The sequence below is a fragment of the Pygocentrus nattereri genome, chromosome 1 (assembly GCF_015220715.1).
Source record: "Pygocentrus nattereri isolate fPygNat1 chromosome 1, fPygNat1.pri, whole genome shotgun sequence".
NCBI lineage: Eukaryota > Metazoa > Chordata > Actinopteri > Characiformes > Serrasalmidae > Pygocentrus > Pygocentrus nattereri.
In genome coordinates, this window is record NC_051211.1 from 29,408,624 (window position 1) to 29,428,504 (window position 19,881).

The 19,881-nt window shown below is 38.9% G+C and overlaps 1 protein-coding gene and 1 long non-coding RNA gene across 2 annotated transcripts; one reads left to right on the forward strand and one right to left on the reverse strand.

The window, feature by feature from the left end:
• Nucleotides 1-1,283: 1,283 nt before the first annotated feature.
• ccnd2b (cyclin D2, b) lies at nt 1,284-16,929 on the reverse strand. Its single transcript, XM_017724035.2, has 5 exons — nt 16,499-16,929; nt 15,209-15,424; nt 7,364-7,523; nt 4,837-4,985; nt 1,284-1,723 (listed from the first exon to the last, which is right to left on the reverse strand). The coding sequence occupies exons 1-5, from the start codon at nt 16,691-16,693 to the stop codon at nt 1,562-1,564; spliced, it is 882 nt and encodes a 293-aa protein (XP_017579524.1). The 5' UTR covers nt 16,694-16,929; the 3' UTR covers nt 1,284-1,561.
• Nucleotides 1,674-2,665, forward strand: LOC119265119. Its single transcript, XR_005131415.1, has 2 exons — nt 1,674-1,751; nt 2,499-2,665. It is a non-coding gene; the product is annotated as an uncharacterized LOC119265119 (long non-coding RNA).
• Nucleotides 16,930-19,881: the final 2,952 nt, after the last annotated feature.

A 19,881-nucleotide genomic window follows, 5' to 3' on the forward strand; every position in this document is an offset into this window, starting at 1 on the left:
CTCCGATACCCAAGATCTTATTTTGTGAGTTTTTAGAAAAAAAATGGCATAAAATATTTTTAAAATCCCATCATGGTAGAGGTACATGCAGGTTATTAAATAGTCCCAAAAACAGTCCCCAAAGAAAAATACATTTCTCAGATTTACCACTACTTTACTATCAACATTACATATTAAAACTCAGGTTTGGATTAAATGGCTATATTTACATTGAATCATTTCACACTATCCACTCGGAATTTCATTGTATTAATGCAGCAATTTTGATAAATCTGTGGAATTCCCCTTTAAACTAAGGTAAGGTTAAATATAACGTAAGGTTTATTAGTCCAGCACACACTGAATCTCAGAGGGCTGTCACACTCCAATCGTGAAGGGTGGCAGCCCTTCTGTTTAATGTCCCTGCTCTAATCCATATCATTAAATCAATAATTAGCTGATAATTAACTTCACCCTTCACCCCATAGTGGCTCCTTTTAGACATCAACACTGCTATAGGTTAGTTACACAACAACAGCACTAACTAGATTGATTACTGAAAACCCACATTCGACACCACTGTTTCTTATTCCAACCTGATCTCACATTCATAGACCTACCTTTTTCCCCGCTTTTGCATCCATCTACTTCCTCTGCTCCTGCTCTACATTACCAAAGCTCTCTCTACTTACAGGAGTCCTACAGAAACTCAATCCTGATCCAAACTCCAATTCTCTGCCCCTGTCCTCGCACATCTAGAGAACCGTTCAAGTAAATAATTCTCAATTCCACTTCAATGCTGACAGAAATCAGCCTAGTAACAGCAAAGTTAAAAGGCAAAACTAGCACTTATCTAGCAAACAACAGCTAACTACCTGTTCTTGTTCACCATTACAGAAGCACATACCTCTCTACACAGTCCTGTTTTCATAGAACATCTCAGAGAGCCACTGGGTTTAGCCTAATCTGAGTGACAGCATCAATTCAAGCAGATTTATAGTTTTTATATTTATATTTACTGTTTACTCAACTGCAGCCAGCATGAACAGCATGCATTTTTTTCAGAAAACTTAGATAGTAGTCACAAATAAATCCCTGTGACTCTAGTAAGTGTGTTACTTCACATAACATTAATAGATTAAATAATAATAATAATAATATTATTATTATTATTATTATTATTATTAATAATAATAATAATAATAATAATAATAAAGATATTTTATACCAGGACAATATTCTGTGATTATATATATATATATATATATATATATATATATATATATAAATTTATATTAATCTCCTGGTGGCAATTGTATTTCAATTTCAAGTATACCGGCATATGCAAGCCAAAGGCATAATTTATTTCTCCTTTGTTTGCAAAAAAAAGGATGCCTGAAATATTTCAGTTATTGCAGTTCTACATTGTTATTCGATAATTGACACCTATGCCTTTTCACAGGCTATTATACATTGTAGTTTTTTAACTGAATTAAATAAGATGATTAAAATATATTTCAGCTTGCATTTACAGATTCATGGAATTCTGTAGAATTGTGTCAGGTATAGGGTGGAAGTGACATCATAAGTTGATGTCACGCACATCTGTGGGTGTGCAGGACTGGCTCTGAGACTCCGCCTCCTTGCTGGTGACTCCGCTCTCCACGTGTTTATGCTGCTGACTCTCTCTGAGGCTGCTGGTGAGCAACTGCTCAATCTTCTCCTGACACGACTTCAGACAGTCCTATAATAAAGACATGAACAAAAAGAAGGTAAACACTGTTGCACATATATGTATGTATGTATGTATGTATGTATGTATGTATGTACATATATATATATATATATATATATATATATATATATATATATATATATATATATATATATATATATACATACATATATATATATATATATACATACATACATACACACACACACACACACACACACACACACACACGTATATAAACAGACACTCCTTACATAGTCTTAAATGACCCAAGATGAACATTCACTAGGGCTGTAAAATCATTTAAATAATAAGTCCAGAAGGACATGCTGCACCAGCCAAGCACATTCAAACGAGCATGTAGCTCCACAGTCTTTCGCTCCACTCTCCACTCGTTTGGCTCTGACCAAGCCCAACTTGACCTGCCCTCACCGCTCCTAGAGCCAGGCAATATAATACAATTTATTGTTATCATTGTTAAACACTGACTAACTGTATTCAACCGTTTCACTACAAAACTAACATAATTAATATTGTTTAACTAGATTTATCGCAGTAACATATGTGAAATGTTGTATATAAATCATTATATTCATAGTATTTGACAGTATGTTTTAAAAATAAATAACTCATCAACCAGAAAAACAAAATGTCATGACAGATCTCGTAACATGAAAAGTGTTGCGTTACTGTATTTTTACGATATTGCTCACCCCCATTATTAACACTTTGTACGTTTTCAACAAGCTTTTCTCAATCCCGTTTCTCTCTCAATTCTCTATAGGTAAATCTCTGTGTGGGAGGTCTGGAGAAATAATCCACCAGTGGGGCCCCTGTGCTTTCCCCCACCCTTCTCTCTCTCCAGCTTTCTTGTGCTCAGACTGTAGTATTACTGTGCTTGCTTTGATGCATGCCTGCATTCCCATGACAATTAAAAAACCCTCAACTGCTTCAGCATGGTGGTTCTTTCTAAAGCTAAAGGTGGAAAAATGTCCTATTTCTTCTTAAAGGAACACAACATGGAAAAGATGAGGATGGAGAAGGAAGCGTATATGCACTGTCCCCCGGCTGTGCAGCTTAACATTCTAGTATGTGTGTGTTCTGGTTGAGGGTGGTGAGCCATAAGCCATAGTCATGAGAAAAGAAGGCCTATGTCCCACCACAAGAACGCAACTCAAAGCACACACTCTCTCTTACACACACTTCTCTGCAAAACGAACAAAATATGCAGGCACACACACTAAGATGCAATTTCCACAACTCTACACACAGCATCAGACACACAAGGCCACATACACAAACACACACACATTTATAGCAGCCGAACGTAGCCACAGCCAAACCATAGAGGTTCTCTTCATGAAGCGTAAATAGCTTCAATATGTAACTAGTGGAAACACCAACATTCTCCAAAGCACACTAACACAAGAGTTGTTTTTCACAGCGATCCAAATATTATGAAGTTTTCTGTTGTGACAAGACTTATATGCTGCAAGGATCTGGCTCTATGCTTTTTCTGGTTAGTAGCTTTAGACCTAGAGGATGAACTGAGCAGGGCCAGACCTCAATAAAATGGAGACTGCTCAAAATAAGATACCAAGAAGAAGTACATTAAGTATACTGGCCCATTCTTGCACTACTTCAGAATAATACATTTTTAAATGTACACTTCTGAGATGTGAAATTTTTGTTTGCATTACGTGATTTTACTCTGCCAACATCACTGCACCGTTTCCCTGTTTGTGTTATTTCAAGTAAAAATTAACAATTATATTAATCAGCTGAAGCCTTACTTCCTTATGGTTCAATGAATATCCGTGCATTACATTTTAATAACTAGACCCATTGTGCCATGGATGATGCTCCATTCAAATAATTTATTCTCTGAATAAATTACTAAATTACTACTCCCTGACTGTGATTGGTCCTAATAATCACCTCGTTTGTTGTGATAGTTCCACCTGAAGCTAAGCTGAAACATTTACAGAATTCTTTTTAGGTCTACTTACAAGAGCAAATTTGGGGGATTTTGTTTAGTTCCTTCATCATTACTCTATACTGTTTTAATCAGTGTGGAAAAAAACAAAAACAAAATAACTTCCAGTCAAGGTCAAATAATACTTCAGTTCAGTTCAATTGATTTATTAATCATAGGTAGGTTAACACAGGGTCAACAGTATCATGCAATGTGTTGAATCAGAAAAACAGGTCAGTTCAGCACAGCAATATATAAATAATTACATTAACTAATAAAATAAAATAGAAAGTTACATAAAAGTGGAATGAAATCAAATAGAATAGAGCCTTATGCTATTAATGTGTACGAAACTTCTGCGTCGTGAATCTGCAAACGTGAAGGCATCATGCGCAGACATTTGCATGGGTGTCTGTCTACACACTTGCTATGTAATGTCAAAACATGTACTATGGGCTGTGTTCGATTTAAAAAAAAGAAAACAAAGAAGAATCCTAGAAACTGCAACCTGTTTTCAACCCCAGGAAAAAGCTCACACTGCATGGTTGTAGGAACAGAATGGATAGAAGCAGCCAATTTTTGGTTGTGATAAGGAACATTTTTACCACACACTTAATAATTAATATTTATTATTTATTATTTAGTGACGCCACAACCTCTGTTCTACCAGATATATTTCCACTTTAATTACATACTTAATATACTTTCACAATCAGCATAGGCTTGAAGCACTGCAAAGCAGATATGCATATCGCTGTTGTCGGAAGAAAAGCTCGCATTTCCAAAACAGTAACTTTACAGGAGAAGGAAAAAAATTCTCTACTTTAAAAGGAAATCAATGGAACCAGAATTTTTTCCAACTCATTTTGATTAGTTTCTTTTGGTCCATTCTTCATGAAATTTACACACAATGTAAAGAAAGAACAACAGGCTTTTTCAAATTATGTCAAAACCTCAAAAACAAAAAAAAAAACAAAACGGAGATATAAGGTTTTCTTCCGACAACAGCGATATGTAGCTGGTATGACTATCCATAAACACCATGTCTCCTTTTTACATCTTTACATAAATGCACTGAAATGCATCGTTGATATATAAATAAACCCCGAAAAGCCACATATTGGCAGGGACAGTGTGACGCACTCACCACTTCAATGTGGGTGATTTTGGCCAGCAGCTCGGTCAGACTGGTCCCCCAGACACCGCTCTGCATCCGGTCCAACTGAAGTCCGCAGGCTGCCGCACCAACACTCCCTGTGGCTATCATGGAGGGAGGAAACATTGCGAAGCTGTGATCTGAGGAGGAGAGATGGAAAAAGGACCACAGAGAGCATAAGACAGACCACAAGAACATCTTTCACCTGCAAAGCAACAAGCTCCCTGCAGACATTAATAGCAACCAGGCTGTGTGTGAGGAAGGAGGGAAGAAAGACCTTAAGGGGAGCTAGACTTTTTTTCCAGCACTTCTCACATCTGGTCTGAATTCGGTCCAAGCGCCGAGAATTTCAACCTGACTTTCACACACTCTCGTATTCTGGGCGGGAGTTGTGTTTGTTAGCCACAGCTGCGATTAGAAAAACAGAGAACGAAGCCTTCGTCCTCTTTCCTCTCTGTCGCATTCTTGGAAGGTTTCGAAGCTTCCAGGAACAACTCCCCTTAGCCCATCATCTGCCCAGGGCTCACAAACGGGAACATTTAAAAAGACAAGTTGGCTGATCGCTTTTCCCTCCACAGAAGCTAAACACTAAATCCTTACTGTAAACCCCTTACTCAAATACTATCTGGTGGCCGAATCCCTTACTTTATCCTCATCACATGAACATTCAGTTATTATTCAGTTACTACTATAAATTGCTCATTAACCACTATCAACCAAATATTTATTTAGTATACAGTTCTTAGAGCGAGTTAATTTTTACTCAAATGACCTACCCATGCTTGGCCCGCAAATATGTTCCTTCGTAGCAGACAGAGCTTCCATGACTTTGTACTTTATGAAGACCTTGTGTGGCTCACTTTTCCAGTGGGATCTACTTGTCCCTTCATAACACTTGACTTTACTATGGTAGCTCATGCAACATACTCTGTTTTTTGTTTTTGTTGTCAGTTCACAACAGGCAAGTAAAACATGAAATGTTGAAAAATTCCTTATAATAATTTAATTATCTACATAGCTTGTGGTGTGGCTTATGGTGCTTCTTTAGTTAGTTAGCAGTTGATAACACTGGACTATCCGCTTAAAGTTCATCCCTAAAACCTTTCATTAGATCACAACAAGATCTACACTTCATCTTAGTTGTGCACTACAATTTGTCACTGGGCTGAATGAGATTTTTGCTGTGAAAGAAGATATTTGTGGGCAGAGCATTTGGACAGGACAATTCAACTTTATTTTCTGTAGTGTTTCTCTTTACTACTATGGCTGTGCAGAAGTGTAGGTCCAGATCCCTACAGAGAAAAAAAATGCATGAGTGGGCAAGAAGCAGAAAACTTGAAAGCTAGAAATTAGAAATGAGATCCATCCCCAAAACATCTCTGCATATCTTACCTGTGCTGAGATACAAACAGAAATCAAACTACGACAACCCCATTTTCCTCTTTAGAAATATGCACTGCATCAGCCTGCCTATAGCCTAAAGAGGAAATGACAGTATGCTGGCCTGGAAGACTTTCATTAGCGGCTCTCCCAGCTGGAGCAGCTCTGTTTCTTTTTTCAGATGCAGTGGAGGATGCGACGGACAGGCTTGGACAAACACACAGGGAGTAGACCAGCTGTGCAGTGGGCCGCCTCTCATGCCATGAGAACTACATATCCAAACACGAAAAGAAAACCCCAAACATTTACATTTACTCCCAAAACCAGCGGAGGGCTCTGTGCTGTGGCCACCTTATGCTTGGTTTATAGGCCTTATGAATAGACACAGTGCTGCAGGAACACACCCAAAGGAGGAAAATATTCCCATCAAAGCAGAAATAAGATAAGAGAACGGCAGAGGACTACAGAGTTGGTCACTCATTTTTGAAGACACTGCATACAGGTGGTGAATTGCCTTAACGTTAAGTGCTCTGTACCCAGACACAGTAAAAATCTAACCAACAACACTTTGCAGTTACTATAACATCTGCACTTTTGCAGTCAAACCCACATTGTGCAGTTGTCTTCACGCCACAAGGCTGACGCTGAATAAGTAAGAGTCTGTCTCCTGCGTAGGATCCATGCAAACTGGATTTTAATTTATCTATTACTCAATTCTCATCTTTCAGTAAGAGAATCTATGAATAGAGAGTACTCCAGGTCTCTCCCCAAAGGATAGTGTTTTAGAGTTAGTTATGAGCAGTCAGAATTCCAACAATAGCAGACACCCTGACTTCTAAAGTAGTAGTCAAGCTATGGAAGTAAAGCTATCCACCATTTCACATGCTGATAATTAATAATATTCAACAATCCTGTAGGTCATGTAGCTGTTGCTTTGTTACAGAACGGAATACAGAAAAGTATCGACATGTATTTAATATTTCACATTTAATATCAAAGTTCATTTGCATTATTCACAGTGCATTGCCAACAAAGATGCTACACTTCCAAAAACGGTGAGGTAAATATTTTACATATTCAGGTGAAGGTTTACCCTTCAATCTGTCAATGTGTGCTTGTGTAATCATGCCTGTTGTACCTGTAGCACAAAGGGCGATGAAAGTTTGAGCATGTTTACGAATCAGCGCCAATCTGTCCTCAGGTAAAGGTAACTTGCGAAGAATATGCTCAATAAAGTCATGAGGGGTAACAGCTGCCATGTTCCACTTCAATTTCCCCAAAACCAACAGCTCCCATTCCTGCAGAGAGAGAGAGAGAGAGAGAGAGAGAGAGAGAGAGAGAGAGAGAGAGAGAGAGAGAGAGAGAGAGAGAGAGAGAGAGAGAGAGAAAATGGTAAATGACAAAATGGTAAAACAAAAAGAAAGAGACAGCAGAGAGATAGAAGAAGAGACACAGAACATTCTTTGAAAACAACATTACCCACAATCCATCTACATATCCAAACAGCAGAAATTCATAGCATTCAATTACATAACTAAGAAGACCACATCGCCATATTGGTAGGCTAGCTGTAACTCTGACTGTGCTCTGATAGAGCTCATCTCATCACCTTTACTGCTGCTATATTCCTGCAAGTGGCTGAAGACCAAAAGCAAAATAGCAAAAAGAGATCAGAAAGACTGCAAAAAACATTAAAACAGACACTTTAGATGCAGTCTCCAGAAAATGCTACAGTGAGAATTAGTGGACTAGATCCACATAGCCTGCATTTCTCTCATGAGAACATTCCAATCCATGAGATTTTACAAAAACTAATAAAAAGTGCCTAACTGTAACATTGGGGAGCGATGATGAGGTGGATGCATACGCTGAGATAAGTGAGATTTATTGAGGGCAAATCCATAGTCAGGGTCAAAACAGTCCAGGGTCATAGAGCCAACATGGAGAACAAGAGGGATAGACATAACAACAAAGGAACACAGGATAAACACAACAGAAGCCAGAAAGCACCAAACAATCCAAACACTTCAAACAATACCAACAGCATAAACAAAGCCCAGCAAACTCACAGTGGAACACACAGGGCTTAAATACAAGTAACAACGAGGGATGATAAGACACAGGTGGAAGTAATAAAGGGCAGGGCCTGAAAACAAGGGGGCAGGACCAGGAAGAACTCAAAGAAAACAAAAAGCACATGACAGGACTAAAAGGTAAACAAAATAACATGGAGGAGTGGGAGGGGCCAATCATGACACTAACAAAGCTGACAGTAAATAGTGAACTGCTTATTTTTTCACCAGCTTCTCATTTGAATTTTCTGTTCCACCTTAAATGGTGCCACAGTTACACTGAGGTGCCTCAAACGTAGAACAAATTATGCAAGTTGGAGAACACGAATCCAGCTTCAGCTTAACTCATTAAATATATACACTATATTGCCAAAAGTATTCACTCATCTCCGTTCACACGCATATGAACTTGAGAGGACATCCCATTCTTAATCCATAGGGTTTAATATGATGTTGGCCCATCCTTTGCAGCTCTAACAGCTTCAACTCTTCTGGGAAGGCTTTCCACAAGGATTAGGAGTGTGTTTATGGGAATTTTTGACAGAGGCGCATTTGTGAGGTCTGACACTGATGTTGGACAGGAAGGCCTAGTCTAATTCGTCCAAAAGGTGTTCCATCAGGTTGAGGTCAGGACTCTGTATAGGCCAGTCGAGTTCTTCCACATCAAACCCAGTCGTCCATGTCTTTATGGACCTTGCTTTGTGCACTGGTTCACAGTCATGTTGGAACAGGAAGGGGCCATCCCCAAACTGTTGCCACAAAGTCAGGAATATGAAATTGTCCAAAATCTCTTGGTCTGCTGAAGCATTAGGAGTTCCTTTCACTGGAACCAAGGGGCCAAGCCCAACTTCTGATAAACAACCCCACACCATAATCCCCCCTCCACCAAACTTTACACTTGGCACAATGCAGTCAGACAAGTACCATTCTCCTGGCAACCGCCAAACCCAGACTCATCCTTCGGATTGCCAGACGAAGAAGCGTGATTCGTCACTCCACAGAACACGTCTACACTGCTCTAGAGCCCAGTGGTGGCGATTTACACCACTGCATTCGACGATTTGCAATGCGCTTGGTGATGTAAGGTTTGGAAGCAGCTGCTTGGCCATGGAAACTCATCTCATGATGCTTTTTATGCTGTTTGTGAGCTAATCTGAAGGTCATATGAAGTTTGTCTGTAGCGACTGACTCTCCAGAGTTGGCAACTTCTATGCACCTCAGCATCCACTGTCATTTTACATGGCCTACCACTTCGTGGCTGAGTCGCTGTCGCTCCCAATCACTTCCACTTTGTTATAATAACACTAACAGTTGACTGTGGAATATTTAGTAGCAAGGAAATTTCACAACTGGCCTTGCACACATTGCACACGTGGCATCCTATCACGGTACCATGCTGGAATTCACTGAGCTCCTGAGAGCGACCCATTCTTTCACCAATGTTTGTAGAAGCAGCCTGCATGCCTAGGTGCTTGGTTTTATGCATCTGTGGCCAAGGAAGTGATTGGAACACCTGAATTCAATGATTTGGATGGGTGAGTGAATACTTTTGGCAATATAGTATATATTTGCCTATATGAATGCATTAATTTACCTCATTAAATGATCCTTAACAAACAAATACCTCAAATTTTCACTTTAAGATGTTCAATGAGCAGTTAATGATCAGCAGAGCAGCTGTTGAACGCATCTCGCTGTCTGATCTAATGCTGCGACTCAAACCACATACTTCAGTACTTCAGCTACCACACTAACGAGTGCACCATATATATATATATATATATATATAAACCCAAACTATTTACAGCCTATGCTGGATCGGTTATGGCTTTATCTCATTACAAACAGCCACAGCACTGCTGAATGAACTCAATGTTACCTATCAAAATAGTGATGTCTTCAAAATACTATCAATTCCATACAGGCTTCATAAAGACTTAATTTCAAATGGCTCACTACTCACTATATAGGGTACTATGTAGGTCCTGAATTAGTGGCATCTACACCCAAAAGGTCAGTGGGGAACCTTCAGGGCCTTGTAAGCCCAATGATTTCTAGAAACCAAAACACTTCCATATTTGTTATATTAAACTCTTCAGGTATTGTAGCAATTCTCATATTTTATGGTTAAGTTTTAGTTGCATATCCATCATATCTAGATATATACAGTCAAGCTGACCATGTGCTTCAAAAAAAAAAAAAAAAAAAGAACTAAATGAATTTGTACTACCACCAAACACACTGTTCTAAGTATGCTTACAAAGAACTCTGTTTGTCTCAGCAGTGCTAGAAGCCCACTTTAACATTTAAATAAAAACTTTTATTTGAAGTATATTGCCGGCTTTTGATTCACCACTTGGAAGCGCTGCATGGTTACATAACTGGCCACTCTCAGTAGAAGGGAAGGCGGAGCAGCAAAGAGCTTTTTTCAATAGAAATACACACACTCTCAGCTAGGTTAGCCTTAATAAGCTAATTAGCTAGCCATTCAAATACTGTAGTGCTTTAAAAAACCTGAACATAACGTACATGAATTATAGGTCAACTACTGCAAATTCGGGCTGTGGCAAATGAAATGGCTCCCAAGATGGCACAGGGCATTCCCAAGAGGCAAAATGGCAAGGCCAAGTGGACAAAGGCATGTTAAAAAACAATCAAGGCTAATCAGGGCAAATTCAAGCTGTAGCAGTATTCAGTGAATAAGAAATCAGAAACCATAGCAGCAGATATATATATATATATATATATATATATATATATATATATATATATATATATATATATATATATATATATATATATATATATATATGTATATATATATATATATATATATATATATATATATACACACACATACACACACACACACACACACACTGCAACTAGAACAGCCAGAAAATTTTCATGTGCACCAGCATTAGGTTAGCGCTAACTATTAGAAATGCAGTAGACTATATAGGGAGTCAAATAGTTAAAGATTCATCCACGGTTTCCATTCTATAGCCAACTATCATCTACCACTAATGACGAAAACACAAAGCAAGCAAATGAGGAACTCTGTCACCATGACATCATTCATCATAAACCTCCTCATTCTAAGCATGACCCCCACCCCCCTGCGCCTGCACTCACTTCCTTCCTGGGTTACTGCAGTGGCATTCTGAGAAACTGTCTGCAGCTGATGTGCAAAGAGGAAAGAAAGCGACGCATAAGCAACTTCCCCTTTCTCTCTGTGTTAAGTACTAAAGTGAGGAAGTGCCACCAACCACAGAGGACACTCACCGCCCAGTTACTGTAAAACTCTGCCCAGGCTGCGACCACTTCCAAGTACAATGTTTTAGTGAATGGGCAATTTAGTGGGCAACCAAGCCAGTTTAGGTATCATTACTTTTGTTATACAGTGTGTGAATAAACATCAAGATATGCATACAGCAGCACTCTCAAAGTTCAGCGTGAGAGTGGCATAGTCACAATGAAAACTGCAAATGGGGCTAAGTCTGTATCTTACATACACATCTCACTCATGCACAGTGTGTATGAACCAAGAGTGCAAATGCAACGTCTTCTGTCGCCACTGCCCCAACCTTTACGATGGAAAGTAGAACAGCTGAAGCATATGGAAAGCAAAAGTCTGAACTACTGTTAAAAGGCTTAGAATGCATATTCAACGCAATCGAATCTAGTTAAGTGATACTTTTTAAGTGATACTTTTTTCATCCCACAAATGGGGAAATTCCACCTCCGCATTTAACCCATCCGTGAAGTGAAACACCACATACACACACTAGGGGGCAGTGAGCACACTTGCCCGGAGCGGTGGGCAACCCTATGCACAGCGCCCGGGGAGCAATTGGGGGTTAGGTGTCTTGCTCAAGGACACCTCAGTCATGGACTGTCGGCACTGGGGATCGAACCAGTGGCCAGTTCCCCAACCTCCAGTCCACAACTTCCCCCAAGGCAAGGGATTAGCAGGGATTAGTTTCAGCAAGTTAAGTGTGGCCAAGCTCTACTTACGAAATGGAAACTACATGGAAGCTCTTTAGGATTATCAATATACAGCATCTTCTTAACATATTTAAAATGAAAGATAAGAATTGGAGAACTACAGTTACCACCACCATGCTAGAGCATAGCATGATAAATGCTTCTATAAGGTTGGTTTTTGCACTGGTCACCTGTTAGTTGTATACCCCTTTTCCACTTTGGCATTACATGCGAGCAGGCAGTTGCCATGAGTTTAAGTCACATGTGTCAGACTCCTATCCTCACAGGCCACAGCACTGCAGACTCTGGTATTACGCTTCATTAGACACACGTAACTCAAATAAGAAATTGGGAAACCCTTCATGGACTGAATTTAGAGCTGTCTGATGAGGTATAAACAATAATCTCCACAGAGCTGTGGCCTGGAAGGAACTTGGGTTGACACGCAAGGTATGGCCTTTAGCATTATGATCTGTTCTTGGCACCAACTACCTTCTACCAGTTTATCCTTCCACTCCAGTCACAACCATTGTTTTGTGTGACAATGCCTATATGTAGCATCTGGGCTAAGTGAATCCAAAGGGGCTAGAGGGAAGACACACAACAGAACTCTCCAGGCAGTCTTGTGAATCACAATCACATTGAAAATCTGTCTTAGTTAGGAGTGAAAATGCTGTCTATTCAACCAAGAAGAATGAAGAAATCATACAAAGAAGGGGCTGTAACAATTATGCAATGAGTGGAGGAGAAAGCCTTTCAGATTTGGCAGAACACTGGGGCTGACTGAGTCAGCCTCTGACTTTTCCACTGCTCCACTTCACCCACACACCATACAGACACTGCATAGCCCCATGCTTCATTTGATATCTCAGCAATAAACAAAAAAAGGGGTACTAAAATAATCAATATAATAAACTCATTCATCTTTATGGGCCACAACCACTAGATGTCAAAATAGCCACTATTTTAGATAACTAAACTGGTGAGTTTTAACAAATCAATCATAAGGGATTACATGTCAAATACACTGTAGTAGCGTCAATTGCTATTGAGAAAAATATCAATAAAAATTAAGCATTAAGCAATGTGTATAATTACAAACAATATATGGTATCACTTTAGAAATCAGTCAAATTTTGCTGAAAACCTGATTTGAATTTATTTCAACATGTAAACTTTTTTGATTTGATGACATTTGGTTAGTTGAGCTCTGCTGATCAGGGCTTGAATCCTTGACTCCTATCTGAATGAATTCCTTTGCTTTTATCCAAAAATGCTAAATTCACATAGAAAAAGTGTTAATTACCAGAACTCTTGGTTGGACTCTTTATTTTACCTGCAGAAAAGATACAAGTCATGGGTCCCTGTTGTCAATGCAATGCCAATAGTAAGGTGTTAAAAGTTTAATTCAAAGCTGTTCTGAGGTCATGCATACAGAATAAAAGGCATAAGGCATAAAAAATTGTGGCATTGATCAAGCCAGGATTAACTGGTTCAATTACTGTGTGTTCTTTAACATGCTGGAATGAAAATGACACTGAAAACTAAAGGACTAAAGATGATGTTATGTTGCCACATTTTATTCAAGTTGGAAGCTGGAGTTTGAAATTACATTCTTTTCGAACTCTGCATGTTTGAGATGCAAAGTGGGATAAAACAGGGAACAGCAACAAGTTATCCACATAGCATAAGTGATAGGAGTGACATCTTTAATGTTCATGATGTACTTTTATAATGTATTTTAATCAACTACTTAGTCTGTATTGACTTATCTGAAGCAAATATTACTATAATCTCATAGAAATGCTGAGCCCACCATCAACAGTAACAAAGTACTACTTCTGTATGTTTTACTTGATTTGACCTTATCTGCTGAGTTGTGGACACCATCCTGACTTTCTGAGCGGAAATTCCGATTTAAGCAGAGGGTTTTCTTTGGTTCTTCCTAGTCGGTTGTTATTAGTAGATCTGAGCAATTACAGAGTTGCAAACTTTATTTTATTTCTCAAGTTTAATTTACCATCTGGTTAAAATTCTACTTCATATTTCTAACAAAAACAAAACTTTTGTCATCAAGAGACCTAATAGAAAATAAGAAAATTAAGAGACAATAACAAATTGAAATGGCAAAGAATTCTGAGTAGCTACAGCTCCAGTGCTCCATATACTATTTAAGACTGCATTTCTGTTGTTTATTTAAAAGGTGTGACTAAGCGCAAACAGACAATCATATCTGTGATTGTGCCATTCTTGAACTATTAGGGCATAAAAACATTATCAAAAATTTTCAGAACATTTAGCTTCCTAGAACAGGTATCTGTAATTGCCACAAAAAACTCTTACACAAGCCCTTACACAAATCTTAACTTGGCAAATTTCTATAAAAACACTACATTGGTTATTTTATCACAGCTTTTTAAACCTTATTACTGAAAATTTTGGAAGCATACATGTTAAGTTTTCCTATTACTGTCCTATCAGAAGATCTTGATTTCAGTTGTGAACTCCGCCCAGTGTCTAACTGAGTCAGCTGGCAGTGAAAATCAAGCCCTCTCATAGAAGGGGTGTGGCCTATGCCTATATGTGCTGACTGGATCATATTTACTACAGTCTTAATTCTTCCTGTTTAAGTGTCTTATGTTTTCTTTGCTTGAACAGTTAATGCAATTATGTCCAAGACACATTATTATACCCTTTCATTTTATGAGCATGTATTTCAGTGGGACTTATTATTGCTAATGGTTCTGGAGGAAAAAAGGACAGCCAGCCTTTCCCTACACTGTGCTGCTGTCAAACACAAAACTATATATTTTTGCATATTTCATAGAGAAATCAGGCATATAATAAAAAATATGAAAATGATAATATGTAGTAGATTTCAAGACCAAAACACAAATGTCCCATGGCTCGATACCATATCTTACCAGCAACTCTTGAGATGTGATTGAATTGTCTGTGTAAAGACAGAGTTTCTTTGCAGATAATGGCTGACAGGACTTCAACTTGGATGCCAGGAAGAGGCACACGGCCCCCAAGAGCTGCAAATAGCACTTCTTCATGGGCACTGCTGCGAGAAACCTGTCCAGGTAGTTGATAGCCAGAGGGAAAACGTCTTCATCACACTTCTCTTCCTCACAAACCTTTAGAAAAGGGAAATTAGGTCTGTCAGAGTGCTAAATGCCAGTGAAATTAATTACAATACTTTGACAAGCCCCAGTAACCCAAAAACAAAACGTTTTTCGTTGGAACTCACGTCTGCAAAATGTTTTTCTGATTTAAAAAAAAGAAAAAGAAAAAAAAAACTCAGTTGAAGAAAATAAGTTGCATTCATTCATTTATGACTCAAAATAGGAAGTTATGCAGCCACATAAGACCGCAGGGCCGCCCACACAGCAGAACTGTTTTAGTGATTCGTCACGTTTTTTTAGCATGTATTTAACGTTTAAAAAAGCGACAACTTCTGAGTTTTAGCTATATACTTCGTTGTACAGGCATCAGCAGCTAATATTTTGTTTAGTGAAAGACTTTGTCCGTTTAAATAGGTAGTTTGTGCTAGTCTGGATGTGCAGCTGCTAGTTAGCAACTTAAATGGGCTAATAATGATTTTTAAAATTAAAATAATTATTCAATACATAGCAAATACATGAATCTTGCATGTAAATAAAGCTCAGAGGCTCCTCTTTTCGACTATTATCGAAAAGAAGAAAAACATTAAGAAGTGGAGGCATGAAGCTTCATGATCTAATGTAGCTCACATTTGATGATGAGCTAACTGACTAACTGCAGCTCCACTAACCTCCACAGCCTCTTCAGTTCCTTCTACAAACTAAACAGCTCTCACAGTTTCACCTCGTTGTCCTTCTTTATGAAGGACGCTGTAAGGCCTTTTTCATTTTTAATCCCTCTCGTGACGGTCATGAACAAAATAAACGAGTTTTTCTCTGAGGCGCCCAAAGCTGGAGGGCTTACTATAAAGCGAGGTTTGATACTCTGCAGGTCCAGTTGTCTTTGAACTGGAATACTCAGTCATTCATTACTGGTTATCCACTTCATGATCTAACCCAAAATGGTAAAGAAATGAAACATGACAGAAACTACAACTGTCTTTCGGTTATAATAAGGTTCCTGCTCATTTTGTGAACAGCGGATGCCGGAGTTCAAGCAAAAAAGTCTCTACTACAGAGTGAGAAGACTCGCAGAAGGGAGCAACAAACCTCCAACATCCAAGTTGCAACTATCCGCCTCATGTAGGGCTGAATGTCCTTTTGAACCCGTGTGAAATAAAGGCCCTGGGGTAGAAACTTATCTTCTACTGTCAGCAGGCTCTGCAGCACTCTGTCATCGCAGAGAATACTGGGGTCTCGCGTCGCTCTGACGGTCGTTTCTTGATCTTGGCAGAACGGTTCCATACTGAGACCTCTCCACTTCTCCACTCAGCAGCCTGCACAGGTTCTCAGAGCGAACGTGGCATGAGGCGGTGGGAGCAGAAGGAAGTGCAGGGTCTGCGCAGAGCTCTGCTGCCTCGCCTCGCCTCTCTGCTCCGCTCCGCTCTACCTCATCACTCTCCGCGCGGCGCTTCTCCCTCCGCCGCCAGCACAGTGACGCAGACGTAGCAGCACCTCGCGCACGCACAGAACCGCCACGAACCAAGAAATCGAAACAACTGGAAATATAGGCGGGTCTAAACAATTAGGCCACACCCCTCTACTTCTTAGTAGGCGGAGGTCTATGAGGTCGGACGCACACCATCAGGCCACACTGAACAGGGTGACCTTTCACCCTTTCTTTGGGAAAAAAACCCAATATTATCTGTGTTCATATATAGCGTAGAAAAAGCAGGTTACGTATCCTTCAGATATCTGCGGTAGTATCTTTAAAGAAGCACCCAAATGGAGTCGTATTTACAATGTAAACATGTGATACGTTCAGTCTTCCGATGAGCACTCGCACGCCGCGTTTCTCTTTTTCGCACTGAGCTTCTTGTAGCCCCACCCTCTGCTTACTTTTCTGCGTAACCTAAGTGTGCGATGCTTAGGGAACCGCTGCATTTAAACTCTCAACACTACGTTATTCTACGACGGTGTCAGTATTAAATTCCAAGAATGTAAAGTGTCTTGTAACGCTTTTCTGATGTAACAACTTTGAGGTGACACTGTAACACTTGCTTTTTTGTTCAACATTTAACAAACGGTCTCTAACTAGCCTACAACTATAAAATGCGATGCCACTTTGCCCTTCTTTTATTACTGTCAGTGCAGGAAAAACTCTTTTATTCCGTTCTTATTTAAACATCCATGAATTTCTTAGAACGCGCACGTGTAGCTGTTCTCCAAACGCGCACATCCTTAAAGCAAATGCAGACACACCCCTGTGTAGTCTACTCTGTATGTCGCCTTTACAGGTTCAGTGTACGGTCTCCCAATACAGACATTAGGCATGGCTGCTGAGAATATGCTCCACTTCCCCATCACGTGCAGAGACACAATGCTTCACGTGTAACACCACGTGTGGGAAAAGAGACCAGAGAACTGACACGATGCACGCCCTTACAGTCACTGCAACTAAGAAATGCGTCTAGATTAGGCTGAGTTTGCTGGTGTCACAAGGCTACAGTTAAATTTATCTGTTGAGCTTCCAGAGCAACATTTGTAGGATCTGGTGAATAATAAAACCGGTCAAAATGATAAATACACTGAATAGCACGTACTGAAACAGTAAAGTAAGATTCTTTTAATTCATTTGGACTACAGGGGCAGGAGTAGGTTTCCATGTTGTCGCATCTTGAGGGCTGTCTGGTTTGCAGAGTAAATAATTGTGGTATATGCTTCAGTATAAGTCCAGTTCCCCTGAGTCATTACTAGTCCTTTATTCCCCTCTTTTTGGTATACTGACAACAAAAGCCTAAAGGCTACATTACTGACATCAGCAGTATGATTTTCTCAGTTCAGCGTATGTTTCATGAGGAGTCGGTGGTGAGTCAAATGGCCTATATACCATATGGTACATGAGAAAGTACAAGTTAACAATATCAAACAATGACAGATTTCAATTATTCAAGGGATATTCAACTTCAAAATTCAATTAATTATTCATTGATCACAGAAAATTTGATGCATATGAACGTCACTAGGTGTTGAAACTGAAAGTCAAGACTCTGAATGAAGGCTCTGAATGAACTAATAACTGTCTAAGGATTAAATATGTTGACTTAGCACATGACAAAAGCCAGTGCCTTCTGTTTTATTTTAACAATGCATTTAAAAGAGTAACACAAAAGGGTTGAGTTAAAGAAGAACTGAAACTACACTACTGTTCAAAAGTTTGGAATCAGTGTTTTTAATAACAGGTACACGTTTAAAATGATCCTTGTGGGATGTTACTACTTGACAGATTCATAGGTTTCAATTTAATTGGAAGTTGAGAGCTGTAAAACATGAAAAAAATGTATGTGCCTATGTTTAAAGTTTAATATGAATTAAAGCAGACTGCTCATGCCATTTAGTTTATTCCGCTAAATTGCTCTGGGTCCTACATATTACAGAGTCACAATGTAACCATTTTATTTATGCTCTCGCTCTCATAACTACATAACTTACATACTCATTTCATAGTAGTGATTAAACTTAGTAGTAGTCTTATGATTAAGAACTGAACAATATTAAAGTGTACACTCTTAATGAATGGTTCTTCAAGGGTTCTTCAAAGGCAGGGGTTATATATAGAACTGTGAACACTGAAAGAGCCATTTGAACAATTTGTATAGATAGATAGATAGATAGATAGATAGATAGATAGATAGATAGATAGATAGATAGATAGATAGATAGATAGATAGATTGGTTTTATAGATAGAAGGTTTTATTGTCATTCGCATCACATGTGGTACATCAGGTGGAACGAAACATTGTACTCATGGTCCAGTTAACTCCCAAAAGTAACATAAACAATAAATAGAAGGTGCAAATAAAGGGTGCAAATAACAGCAGCATGAACCACAGCAGCATGAGTACGAGGTAGAAGGTGTTAATCAAGACAGAACCCTTTTTACTAAGAATGTACACTTTTAAAAAACATGATTCTTCAAGGGTTCTTTAATAGAGGAAATGGTTCAATATTATACCTTGAACACTTAAAGAAGCCTTTGCATTATTAAAGGTGTTGTTTGCACTGAAAAAATAGTTCTTTAGACTGACGATGAATACACTGGTTCTACAAAGCACCAAAAAAGTTGTTACTATCTATTGTTACAACATTGACATCATCACAATAGAAGAACTATTTGGGGTGCTGTATAGAACCCTTTTCAAAGAGGTTCTATATAGAACCATCTACATCTCATTGTCCATCAATTTGAAGAACCCTTTTCGATGCAAGGAAACCTTTATCATGTAAAGGGTTCTTTGAATGTTCATGGTTCTATACAGAACATTTTTCTTTACTAAATAACCCTTGAAGAACCATCTTTTTTAAGAGTGTACGGTAAGGAAGTCATGGGTACATGTGCACACATACACAAACACTGAATACATAAAATGTGAAGTTAAAAGTGAAAAACTCAGTGACAGTTCATAGAGTGTTCAGTGGGGCATTGACCCTG